The sequence below is a fragment of the Catharus ustulatus genome, chromosome Z (assembly GCF_009819885.2).
Source record: "Catharus ustulatus isolate bCatUst1 chromosome Z, bCatUst1.pri.v2, whole genome shotgun sequence".
Taxonomy (NCBI): domain Eukaryota; kingdom Metazoa; phylum Chordata; class Aves; order Passeriformes; family Turdidae; genus Catharus; species Catharus ustulatus.
This window is the reverse complement of record NC_046262.2, coordinates 40110712-40124651: the sequence shown is the minus strand read 5'-3', so window position 1 is coordinate 40124651 and position 13940 is coordinate 40110712. Positions and strand designations below refer to the sequence as shown.

At 40.2% G+C, this 13940-nt stretch overlaps 1 protein-coding gene across 10 annotated transcripts in view; it reads right to left on the bottom strand.

Annotated features, from left to right (window-relative positions):
- Nucleotides 1–13940, bottom strand: part of LOC117011070 (aminopeptidase O (putative)) — a 386126-nt gene that overhangs the window by 177000 nt on the left and 195186 nt on the right. For all 10 annotated transcript variants that reach the window (XR_004420849.1, XR_004420847.1, XR_004420848.2 and 7 more), the window contains one exon: nt 312–398. Coding sequence is in view for 7 of the 10 variants with exons in the window: in XM_033086311.1 (XP_032942202.1) it covers nt 312–398 (87 nt within the window). In the remaining 3 variants the exon portion in view is untranslated. The remainder of the gene's footprint in view (nt 1–311; nt 399–13940) is intronic.

The window sequence follows — 13940 nt, the reverse complement described above, 5'->3', positions numbered from 1 at the left end:
AGGAACCTGCTGAAAATTATCTTCCTAGCATCACTCCTACCTCTGGCTTGCATAAAATGCAAAGAGGAATTCTATCCTATTTCACCACTTGACAGAAGATTAGCCTGTTTAGGTGGGGTTGAATACCCCTACCCTAGGTAGGGGCTTCCTTAAACTACAATGTTTAGGGGACCACAGAAGAAAAAAATGAATACACAGCCATGCTTTTGACTAACTGTAGCAAGAAAGTATACTAAAATATTATTCTTAATTTCAGCATAAGGCTGTTAAAAAGTTGATTGTTTTAAATATGCTAGTTAAATATAACTTACCTGATTGTCTCTGAGGAATCTCTCAATGTCTCCATACCCAGGCTCATATTTGTGTTTAATGACAAGTTCACACCACCGATGACGAACCTTTGGGAAGAAAAATAAAATTAGATTTAAAAAAAAAAGGAACAAACAAACAAAAAACAAACAAACAACCCCCTGTATTTTATCTGAGTGTTGATAATATATCTGCACCAGTTTGGCTTTTTCATTTTTTTCAGGTTTGTGTTGTTTTGGCAGGTTGCAGCCTGGCAAGTCAGTCAGCTGGACAGAGGAGCCAGAGCTCTGAGCACGAAATTAACTCAGATCCAGGCACACATCTGCACCATCTTCACTGCCACTGTTTGGAGTCTTCACTTTCTTTTAAGTTAGGCTGCAGCTTATTTCTTTCATATTGTCAAACAGGGGGTGTGGGGGGTAGTGGGAAACAGAGATTACCACTACAAAGGTCTGGAGAAGCCACAAAATATAACTGATCATATTCCCTATGTAAGTGCACCATAAAAGTGATAACAAGGCTTAAATGTAATTCTGTACCATTAAATCCATCCCAAAAGGATAAAAGTTACATATCAAGCCATGAAAGAAGGCGTTTTCAATGAATCAGTTCTGCTACAAATATATTTTAAGCACTTTGTTAAGCATTTAAAATTCATCTGCATTTAAAAAGCTGTCATGCTCCTCTACCAATAAACATAGATAAAAAACAGTTATTGACACACTGTAACAAAGTTTTCAAGTAAATTACCACTGAAAAAATGTTATTACTTAAATAGCATTAACATGAATTACGTGTGTGTTGTCTTGACATTTTTGATTTTGTTCTTCACAACTCTTGTGACAAAAGTGCCGTCTTACCCTCCAGCAAAGGTTTGCCTGATTGCAGGCAGTGATCAGCCTAACATTTTATATTCCATTAGCAATTCAGCACTGACAGTAAAGGAAAACAGTTAAGTGGATTAACTCCCAATGCTTCTGTTTCAGCTTTTTCTCTTACCATCTTTCAAAAGACAGGGCACCTAATGAAAATCACCTTTCACACTAAGAGTCAATGAAATGCTCGCAGTTTTAATAGTTTTCAAAACTGAGTCCAAATTGTGCTTATATCAAGTAGCTGAATATTAACCTTTTTCTGAATGACAAATGTAGTGGCAACATTGAGAACTGAAGACAGAAAGGGAATACTGGGAAAAAAGTACTGTTGCTTTTGGAAATAAGGTTTTGAAAATAATTTCCTTTTCATCCGAGTCCCTGCCAACTTTATAGCTCCAGAAAAAAATTCACAGAATTACATCAGATTAGATGTTAATCCTATTAGCATAACAACAAGTGATAAATGCCCACAGGTCCTGTGTATGTGATACCTCTTTTCAGCTGACACCTTATACAAAATAGTTTGAACACACCTAATGAGAATAAAAAGCTGGGAGGACTTTGTACTTGCTGCATGTAAGATACTGAATAGGTACAGTGCTGTGCATTATAGGGAATAACTGCTGTCTCTTACAGTTTTTTACTGACAAAACAGCAGCTGTTAGGCTTCCTGCTAGTGGAACCACAGCTAAATTTACAAAAGAAATAGCTTTCCAAAATTCAAGTCACATTGCTGTAGATGCCTATATAATGTAGACCTTCAAAACCCTACCCAGCTGCTGCTTCTCCCAGGAGACACTAAATGTTTCTCCCACAAGTCTTCCCAGGCCATACAGCTTTGCTACAGGGCTTCTCACAGACTAAGCAGCTCCTTGCCTGGATGAAACTACCCAGACTCAAAACTTAACCATACACCTCTCCTATCTGTAAGATGAGTTAACCAAACAATATAAACACATGTAAAAGACTGTAGATACACTTTACTCTGCACATTCTTCTATATATAACAAACAAACAAAAAATCCAAACACAATTCCTAATATATTCTGATAGCAACGAGGAGAAACATGATGAGGAGAAAGGGTCTGTGGTCCCCTCCTCTGACCACTGCTCTTCTACATCTCATGATCCAGCAGTTACAGCACTTACCCAGGAGGTTAGCAATCAATTGCAGCTTCTGTGGCTGCTCATGACCTCAAACTGTGCCTTCAGCAAGAATATTTCAACAGCAAATTATAAAGTGTTCTGTGATGGGGCTCTCTCCATACCTCCTGGTGGAGTTGTTATTTCCCCTGCAGTTAATAAAGTATTTGTTGATCTAAAGCAGGCATCACAAGACTTAAGGGCCTACAGTTCTGAGTACTCTTGGTAACAAGTAGGGACCTGGCTTAAAGAGCACAGAAGCCAGTTTGCCCCCAAAACCTTTCTTGGTGCAATCACTGTAGCTGCACAGAGAGCAGAACAGAAGTTCTCTCTGTGAAGGCATTCATGGGGTCTTACTTCCTCACATATTAATGTCATGTATGTATGCCTGACACTGCATCATGGCCTGATCATCTGAATGCCAATGGCTGTGGAAAACACAGAAGTAAGCTGTGCGTGTTTCCTTAACTGCTCCTTCCTCCATATGGTTTCTGTCCTTGGCAACCAACATCTATTCAAATAGTTAAAAAGAAAAATATTTATTTGTTGAGTGAGATCTGAGACAGTACACACTTTTCTTTCTCTCTTTTGCCTTTTTCCCTTTCTTTCCCAGGGTGAGTACAAATCCCAGCACATTCCCAGACCTGAAACACTGGCACTTTGCCAGCTGGGACAGGAGCAGTATGCATCTTATCCTCAGATTACACATTTGCCTCCTGTCATGTTTCTGTGGCAGAGCAAACTGCAGGAGAACCAATGGCTGCTGAAGGGCCCGTGAAACCATCAGCTCAGTGAGCCCTGCTGGCTCCCTGTGACTTGTACAAGACCCCAGAAAGCAGAGCACAGAAACCAAGGCTGGCTTGGAGTGCAAAAGGGGCACAGTGTGGACTTAAATATCTTGGTTACATTCCCGCCCCTGTGCCACATGGTGTGTAGACAGCCATGCTGCCCCAACTGCAGCTAAAACAGTTTCTCAGACACATGCACTATAAAGAAGTAATTTTTCTATGATACTCCATAGTCCTAAGGCTGATTCCACATACATATGAATTTTAGTCATGTAAGTGTAGGGTGTAAAAAGAAAAAAAAAAATCAGTTCCCAGCATCTCATCCAATGCTTAGAGAGGCAAGATCAAAACGGGCCCCACAGCTTCACAGCCTAATGAGTCATGCAAATGGGCGCTTTCAACAAAACAGTCTCAAAAGGAAATTTTGAAAACCAAGCAGCTTGTGGTAGGACTGGACTAACCACACCGCATCCTGTGTATACCCTTCTTGGCTTCTCTTTTCCTCCCAGGAGCAAATACTCAGTGACAAAAATAAGAACCCATTAATCCCCTTGCAGTTTTCTCTCTGCACATTTCTCTGTGCTCTTCTACAGTTCAGAGATTCACAGTGTATGTCGTCGTTTTGGTTGTTTACACCATAAACAACATAAACTAAACCTGAAAAGTAATTTACAGCAATCCATCCTGTTATTGCTGGCAGAAAGCACATAAGACTTTGCTGGATCTGAAGCAATGCCTTTAACTGCTCACCCACCCACACACACTCTTACTGGTTTGGCAGCTGCAAGGACCCACATGCTGAAGTTGTAATTGAAATCTATTTTCTCAGCCTGCAATACCAGAGTGAGAGTTGCTCTCCCAAGCCCAGGACTGATAGCTCGCACTCCTAAGGACGGAGAAGAGTGGGGCAGAGGAGTGATGGAGATGTTCTGACACCTCCTATTTCTTGTGGATGGATCCTCATTGCTTGAAAATTGCTTTTTCCTCCCACCCTGCTTTTAGAGATGGTGGGAGCCTCTCCAGTGCCAGGTTTTTAAGCTAAATGAAGTTTGTTGCTGTGTGTTTTGCAACACAATACTCCTATAAGTAGTGCATTTCTGAGGCACAGTCCAGTAACATGAAGACAGAGAGACTCAATGTCTCAGGTAAAAAATTTAATTTTCGCAAGTATCAACAACATTGAAATCTAAGTATTGGCACGTACCTACATGGAACATTGTGAAGGGATGCTACTGTCAGATGGCAGAGTCCTAAATATAGGAGTAGCAGTTCATACAAATAATTCCAGGAGTCTCATAATATCTTTTAATTTCACTTTTAAGAAAAATACACAGTATTGCACAAAAATTACCTGCATTTTGACAGCTCAATGGAAGATACCAAGACCAAAATTTTGCTGCGTGAGATTATTTGAGGGGAGAAAAATTTACATAAAATATTCTAATAATCCAGCTCTAAGTTAATCCCTTTGTTTTAGCAACCTGGGCCAAGACCTTTTGGGAACTGGTGCTTGAAACTGACAGACTAAAGCCATGTAAGGCTTGACTTTCAAAAGAAAAGTTCCCAGTGACATATATACCTGAGGAAAAAAAAATTTTTTTTAGATATTTTGAACATGTTTTAAATTAAAGAGATACTAATAGTTTCTGACCTGGTGATTAATTATTTTGCCCATGTTATTCTCTCCTGCCCCACACAACCACAGAATCCCAGAATCCCAGAATGGAATGCGTTGAAAGGGACTTTAAAGATGATGTAGTTTCAACCCTCCTGTCATGGCAGGGATACCTTCCACTAGATCTGGTTGCTCAAGGCCCCATGCAACCTTGGTCATGATGGGGCATCCACAATTTTTCTGGGCAATCTGTTTCAGTGCCTGTCCGCTTCCAGAGAAAATATTTTTTTCCTAATATCTAATCTAAGGCTACACTCAATTTCAAACCATTCCCCCTTGTCCTGTCACTGTATGTTGCAAATAGTCCCTCCTCATCTTTCTTACAGGCTCCTTTCAGGTACAGGATGGCTGCAATTAGGTCACTCCTCTTCGCTACGCTGAACAAACCCAATTCTGTCCCCTTTCTTCAAAGGAATCACAGAATACCACAGAATCACAGCTGAGTTGGAAGGAATCCTTAAGGATAACTAAGTCCAATTCTCAGAGTTTCACACGAGCAAAACAAAGAAATATTTTACTTCTGAGGTCTATCTATAAGATTTAGAAAGCAAGTAACGTACACCATGCCCTTATTAAAGGGAGAAAAAAGTTAGACTTTACTAAGCTTTTAGTCTACAGAATGGGAGTTTAGCTTCAGGGAAAATGAGTAAATTTTGCTAATAGCTGGATCCAATTTAAAAGGCACCATAAGACAACAAATCTAAATCACTGAACAAAAGCAACATACTTAAAAGATCTTAGAAAACGGGATCATTTCAAATAGAATAAGAGCTATTGTTCAACACAATGGAACCTTTATTAAAGGTATGGGGCATCTGTGATCTTTACAAAATACAGATTCAGACTCCATTGCAAAACTTACTTGAACAGCGTGACTCTTAGATGTTAATTAAAGAGTCTCGGGTCAGACTCCAGTCTAATTCACAGAGGAAAAAATAGAAGATTTTTTTCAAATAACCAAGCTATGCTAGAACAGATTAATTTCAATTAACAATAAGGAAGCATTCCAGAGCACCGGAATGCTGCTCTGTTCCATCTGAAATCATTTATCACCAGTCTCTTCCTATCTACAGATAAACTGGATTCAAATATTACATCATGCACCTACCTAATTAAGGAACAAATGTCACTGGACAAGATTTGAGCTAAAAAATAGATTTTACAATTGTTTAGCATGGAAGAATTACAGTTTAAGAATTGCCAATTTTACAGTGCATGTAATGATGTTATCTCCCTCTTAGCAGAAATAGTTACCCTTTAATACACCAGTGACTTTTCATTCTATATAGTCTGAATTTCAAGTGGGCACTCTTATCTTTTATGCCACAGTAAACACATACTTTAGAAGGAGAATTTGACTTTATTCAACTTGCCCAAGTGAGGGATGCTGAAGCAGCTCACCAGCAGCAATGAAACAGCTTTTTGTCTTACAACTGTCTTGACAGACTATCGGTTTGGCAATCTGAAGGAGCGTACTCAATAGCCAAAAACCTCCTGGATGCAAACAGAATGGATTAATCATTTTTACAAGGATTTCTGTAATTGTGATTATTGTGTTTACCAAGGGTTTGTCAGGAGACTGAGTAAAGGAGTCATCTATCACCTTAAATTAGTTTTATTTTAGACCAAAAATTGGACTTTATAGCCTAAGTTTTCTCTCAGGTCTGGTAGCTCTGACAGTACTGCAGAGCCCAGAGAAACCAAAAGATATAGCACCACAGCAGCAGCAATCTTTAAAGCAATCTTTCCTGCTTGGACCCTTGTGGCACCAAGGTTCAGTTCATGCTGTTTCTCACAGTGCAATGCTCTGTTTTGGTATAAAACCCTTAATTTTCCAGAGCTATGGCCAAAACGATGATAACATTTCAAACTTTAAAAATGGTCTTCGGTAGCCTTACTCAAGTTGTATTTTACTTTGAGTACTGGAATGACCTGCTGTTCAGTAACTGGAAACCTCAAGGCAGTAATGGGCTGGCAGATCAAAACCTTGTCAGGAGCTAATTGTTATTTTGGAGAGGACTGCACAGAGGTCTAAAATAATTTAAAACCTGAGTATGAACTGGTCATTTAAGTCACTTAAATGCTAATTAGACATTATATTTTGGTAATATTGGTAGCAATAGTCTACTTCCTTCTGATTTGTATTTCTGTAGAGATCAAGCAATTGCACACTGTGAAGGCTGGAAACGGGAAAAGGATGCGCAAGCCCCAATCTCTCCTTCCTTCACTCAATAGCAGTGATGAAGAGCTGTGGGTAGAGCTCATGCAGCAACTGCCTACATTTAGTAGCAGAAGAGAAAGGTGTAGTACAATCAAGATTTGAATGGCAAATTCTGTTGCTTAATCAATGGCAGACTGTGGGACAGTTGGCAGCATTTGAAGCTGTACCTGCGCTCATGTGTCCATGGGTCAGGCAGAATGCTTCCACAGCTCTGGAAGCCTCAAGCAGCAACAGGTGCCTGCTTGAACCTTCTCCAATTTATAAATGTGATTCAGGGGCATACATTTCCTTCCTGTCCTTTCTCCTCTCCTCCAACCACATGCTCCTGTTTTAGCATTCATACTGTTCCACGTAACACAATGTTAAAGAGTTTATATAGTAACACAGCCTTGCTTAAGAGCAACCTCATCAGCTTCCACAGACTGTAAACATGACTCCACCTTCCACCTGCAAATAAAACGTGTCTTTCCCACAGCCAGTATGGAGGTTCTTTTCTACCTGACAGAAAATAAGCCAGGAATCACAAAACATGCTGCTTCAGAAAGCCCAGGCAGGGCAGCGGGCAACCTTGCTGCTCTCCGTGATCAGAGAAGCATAGCACTTCAGGACAGGATTCACTCTTGGCAAAAGCTGCAAATGCTGAGGATATGTTTGGAGAAGACAAATGCCCTTTTCTCCCCCCCAACTTTAGCCTTACAGTAGAGAGCTCCCAATTACAAACCAGACACTCTTCTCCCTATGTGGGCCCCATCTGTGATCAATGACAGCTGTGTTGGTAGAAAAAAAAATTTCCAAAAGAAGTCAGAAAAGGCAAGAGACTAAGAAGCCATGTCTAATCCTTTTTCAAAGGTGGCACTGGCTGTGTCTCTCTTCTGACGTCAAAGCTGTCACTGTGAATAAGAGGCTTGGTTGAGATGCCTAATTCTGTAACCTCAATGCTCTTCAGCCTGCCCTTCCCTAACCTGTCTAACAGGAGATGGATACAAAACAGGATGGTCTCTAGATTTACAGCAGCCAAACAAAGTGATAGGGAAATGACCCAGAGAACAGTTAGATGAGAAAAAGGCCAGCAGCACCAAAGCAGCATGACAGCTTCAACAGCACTGTCTAGGAGACCACAATGCCATGATGCCTGATGTCTTTTCTCACATTTGCGCTGCCACTGTCCCCAAGCTATGGAGAGCAGCTCCTATATCATAGTGCATGTAAGCTAAGGACATGTTTAACACAGCATGTGAACTCACCTAATTTCAAAAACAAAGGTTTTAAAAAATAAGCCTTAGTTTAAAACATAGATACACTACTTATACTGGAGCCAAATGCTTCCCCTTTGCCTGCATTTTCAGTATTGCCTGCTCAGCATGCGGGAGCACCACTGCCATTCACAGCTTGCAGCAAGATGAAGATGGCAGGAAAGACGCATGTGTGAAGACAGTCTAAGGGTGAGTATGGAGAAGCTGCTGGGGGGGCCAGGAGATCCTACACCTCAGAGGGAGGGGAAGGAAGACCAGATCCCAGCCTTAGGTACAACCCAGTATCAGAGAGGTATTGCAGAGACAAGCCTCATGCCTTCAGGAAGGTAAGCTTGGCTTCAGCACATGTACACATCCAAACAGACACGCCAAAATGCACCCAACACCTTGTCTGCCACCTTGTAAACAGCCCCTCTGACACCCTACTGAAACACCTATCTACAGTAATGGCTAGATTATGATAGAACATAGAACACGTTGGGCTGGAAGAGACCTTAAAAATCAAAGTTCCAACCCTCAAACCAGTGGTAGGGAGACCTTTCACTAGACCAGGCTGCTCAGAGCTTCATCCATCCAGGCCTTGAACACAGCCAGGGATGAGGCATCCACAGCTTCTCTGGGTGACCTGTGCCAGTGTCTCACCACCCTCACAGCAAAAAATTTCTTCCTAATAGCCAATCTAAACCTACCCTCTTTCAGTTTGAACGTGTCACCCCTTGTCATACTGCAACAGTATCTCTGGTATAAGCAGAAATTTGTACCACGACAGCAAGCAAGCAAAACACCTCCCATTACCTCTGTTTTTTCTGGCTGTCTCCAGATAGAGTCTGTTTATAATTTTTACCCATGTAGTGTCTGCATATGTGTTACAACACAGATTATTTATATATGCACATAAAAGCATGCATGAGCTGTAAACCCAAACATTATAGTGGAAAAAAGCACATAAACACATACATCTGATGCAGAAATTCAACTGAGGTCAAGCATACCAACAGCCTGTTACCAATTATTATTAAATTATATCTCCTGTTCAGCAAAATGAAAGGCAACAGTAAGCTATCCCCTTTGCCCCTCTTTCCATCCCTCTACTTCTACCTCATCCATATTGTAATTAGAGGCAAAAAACCGTTTATCTCAATGACTGTGATCAAAACATTTGTTATTTCCACGCAAGATTACTGTCATAGACAAAATCTGGAACTCCATATGAAAATAAGACTCAAATTCCAAGCAATGAACAATGTGGTTGCCTGTTTCTTCCATAACTTAGGTCATAGCCAGTCTACTCAGCCCATGCTCACATCCTTCTAAATTCACATTGCTTAAAACCTAGCTTCCAACTTTCAAAATAATTAAATACAAGATTTTGACTCCAAAGAAAAAGACCTTTTGCATCACTCTTATACTCATTCTCCCTTCCTTAATACACAGCACAAATTCTTAAGTAAAAAATATATTGATTTTATAAACTCAGAAGAAATATGCTCATTCCTGCAAGAAGAACATTTAGATTTTTTTTCTGTATTTGACATTTTTTAGTCAATTTCTCCACCGATTTTATTCCCTGTGCTGGAATACAGTAATGGTTGTTGCTTAGGAAAATGGTTACACCACGTGGAACACAACAAAATTCATCTTCAGGACACTGCAACTCCAAGTGGCACAAGAGCTGAAAGCAGGACAGCAGACTTCACCCACATGTTACTGAGTCAGTGACGCAGTAATGGAATCATATCTGTGTGATTAAGAAATGATGTCAGAATCTGCACCTTTGAATTGTCCTGCTTCTTGAAGTATTTAGACCTCACAGGGCACAGTACATTTTTTCCAAATCTGTGGCCCTTTTCAGACATACCCTGCATCTGCAGCCAGCCTTTAAATGGAATGAGAAGTATTAGATGAGCTATTTGGATGAAGTCTCAAAATAAGTTTATTTTAAATAAAAATATTTTCAGATTGTTTTTCAGAATTAAAAACCAAAACAAGCCAACTGAAAAACCTCCTCAAAAAAGCAAACCTCAGAAACATCCCTACTGCTGATACTTCGGGGATTTTGTTTGTATTTAAAAAACTAATCCCTCCTACTGCCATCCTCCTATGTGAATGCTATCATGTACATGCAAACAGAGTAACCTTTTAAATTTCATTACAAAGGCAGGTGGTTTGTATTGCAGCACTGGGTTTGCACTGCACGACAGAGAAATACTGAGTAAAATTTTACATAAAGCAATTGTATCAAATTCAGAAAACTTTTAGGACTGAGTTCAGAAGCGCAGAGGACTCCACCACTTCATTCTCTTTGTTGGACAACAGGATACAGAATCCTTATTATCTCCAATCTCTTTCTCCACAGATTCTTTGGATAAGGAGTTAAAAACATGCCAAACCAATACATACTGCATATTTGGTTCACTCTTACCATCAACTCCCCTGCTTTCCAAGTCTCACTAAGTTGCTGGGCTGCCAGACAGAGGAAATTAAATCCAAAACTGGTTAGAAAAAAAATCAGGGGTGATAAGTGAACAGGACCAATAATGGCAGCAGTCAGGGCACAAAAACTCCTGCTCATGCCACCCAGTAGGCACTGAGATTACTTGGAACAAATGTGTTGCTGTTGGCTCCTGGAGGGGTGTGGGACCAGGAGTGCTGACTGGTGCAAAGTTATTTCCAGTGCTCCACAGATCTCGTGCTCTGATCATGCCCTTCAGCTAATGCTGATGGAGGGATTTTCTGCTCTTCTCAAGTGGCTAGAAAAGCCCCCCTACTTTGCATGTAGAAACAAAACAAATCCAAATTATAGCTACTCGAGATTATCCTTCAGCCAGTCTTAAAAATTCATCTCAACACATCCATTTAGTCACAATGGGCACATGAGCCAGAGTGAGTCTCATGGGACGACTCCCATGACTACCGTTGGAAGCGTTTTTCCGGCGTCTTGTTCCAATATTCTTAGTTTCACACTGAATTGTGCACCTCTTCTTTGGTAAGCTAGTGCCACCTTCCTAGAAGCTACCCTGTCCTAAGATCCTTTCATTGGGAAAAAGATCCAACTCCTGGAAATGCATGCTTTTGAAAAACTATCTTAAGCAATATGAATACCGATACCATCTGCGCCAAAGAGCCTGCAAATTGCATTTAGATGCAAATGAACAAGAACATGAAACAGAGTGAAGACTCAAAATTTTTCAAGATTACAGAGGACATTTTGCAAGTGGCTGTGGTTTCAGTCAACACATTTATCAGCAATAAGGACAGTCTACAACATACCCCGAAACTAGCCCTTTTTCTAGTAAAATCAGAAAAGGCTCTCTATGACAGAGATATATCCTTGCTAGGATTTGCATAAGGAAGTAGGAGAAATAGAGCTGGGCAAAAAAATAGTATTTCTGTGAGGATGTGTGTAAAAAGCATCAGACTGATAATAGTAAAGAGATTTCCCTTTGTGAAAACACATATTTCTTCTTTCTTTTCGATTTAATGAAAAGTAGTGATTGGGTGTACAAACCTCAAATATTTATTCCGGAAACAAACCTAGTACGCAGGCTGACTGATCTACAGAACCTTTTATAGGATCCTTATTATTCTTTTCCTTATATCAGGTTCCTTCTGATGTGCTAATTGCAATTCAATTGCAAATAAAAAAATATTCAATGTGGCCATACCTATGTCTAGTGGCACAATAATGTTCTAACTAAAATATTCAGAAAGGAAAAGGCAGGTGAAATTTATTTTGCACTCCTGGCAAATTTCTACAGTAGATTTGTAAGTCCTGGAAAACTTACTGTCTTACCCAAAATAAGGCATCTCCTCCTGACTTAAATGGAAACAGAATAATAAACTATATATTTAAATATGAAATAAGTACAGAAACTGCTTTTACTTTTGCAGAAAACCCCAAATTCACTAGAAGCAATGCCCTGTGATGTGATCATCAGCTCAAGCTGCCACCTTTTTTATCTACTGATTTGGTATTTCATACCAACAATGACATCAGTTAAGGAAAAGAACCATGGCACTCCCTCTGTGGTTGCAATGCCACTATCTGAAACATGCCTACCTGTACTACCCAGGATAGTCAAGAAGGACTGACAAGCCTGTGGATGTATTTGCAATACATTACTAATTGTACTCAAAAGCTGGAGACTGCTACTGAATCCCTACCCAAGGGAGGACTGGCCCAGTGGTTGTACTGAACAGAAAGCCCACCAAGCACCTTCTGCAAGTGTGCACTGACCTATCCCAAACAGTTCCCTTTTCCCATCCAGTTTTATGGTGCTGCCTACACGGTTCTGTTCCATAAGTGTGCCCTCAAACAATGCCCATGCACAATCAGCACGACAGTTGAATTATGCAGCCTGAGAATGTGCTCAGCTAAACAGCCACCATCAGATGGGAAATGACAAGAATTCACTTGTACTTCCACGTCTACCAGCTTTTCACAGGCTAGGAAAGATCAATGACTCAGTTATTTTGTCCTAACACAATTGTCACCACTTCTAGGATGCCAAGCACCTTAAATGGTTTGTATTAGCATGACTACATTTCTGCCAGTGAAATAAGATGCCACCACTTTACAGCCTTGGTCTCACAGGCAGACCTGATGAACAATGAAGTACTTGCGTGAGAATGGCTTTACGCCACACACATAACTGACGATATTATGATCTTAACTCATTTTACTCACATTTACTGCAGAAAAAGTTCTAGTTTCTCTTCTCTCCCCAGAATATACCACATTATGATCCCAAATACAGGGAAAGCATTATGTAAGTGAAGAGCACCTCAGTCAACTTGCTGAGACAAGGAAAACCAACAACTTTCCATATGCTGTGCAGGCAAGATAAAAGTGACATCTAGAGTAGGAAAGAAAGAAAAGCTAACTCTACAGTGAAAAAACTGGGGAAATACACTGTAAATATTTCTGCTTCATCCACATTCTGTAGCTTTTATCACCACTTCTTAGATAATTCAGTGACAAGTAAAACATATTTGCAGAAATATCGTCAAGTCTTAAATAGGACTGGAAGTGTCACACCCACTGTTCTTCTCCTGTGGTTGTGACCTTCTTCCTGTCACATTTTTCACTGTTCTGCAGGCTACTCAGATATCCTGTGATCTTGTATACCCACAAGTAACATGCCTTTGACCAAATGAAGAACAGAAATAACGGGAGTAATGAGAGGGTTCCTCTAGCTAAGAGATTCACTGAGTGTTACCTCAGATCTCACGGTATTGTCTTTTGTAAATTATTTACTCTACCTTATTTATATGAAATTTCTCAATATCTTATTCAAATGAGATAAGATTGCACTATCATATCACAAGAGATATCATCAAGGTTAGACAGATTTAAAAAATACTAGCCACCCAAAACTTTCCATGTAGACCAACTTTCCACATTCTGCCAGATGCTAGATATTGAATAAATGAAACAGGTGATAGAACAGCCACTTTGGAAAGAAACAAAATACAGTAGTTTCACGGTTATAAGCCGCACCATTTTGACTAAAATTTTGGTCCGAACCCAAAGCGCGGCTTATAATCAGGTGCGGCTTATATATGGACAAAGAACAAAAAGTTGCTGTTTTAGTTTGGAGGACAGGTGTCTGCTGAGAAAGGCAGGAACTTCTCTTTGAAATGGAGAATGTAAACCCCCTCCCTCCAAATTATTAT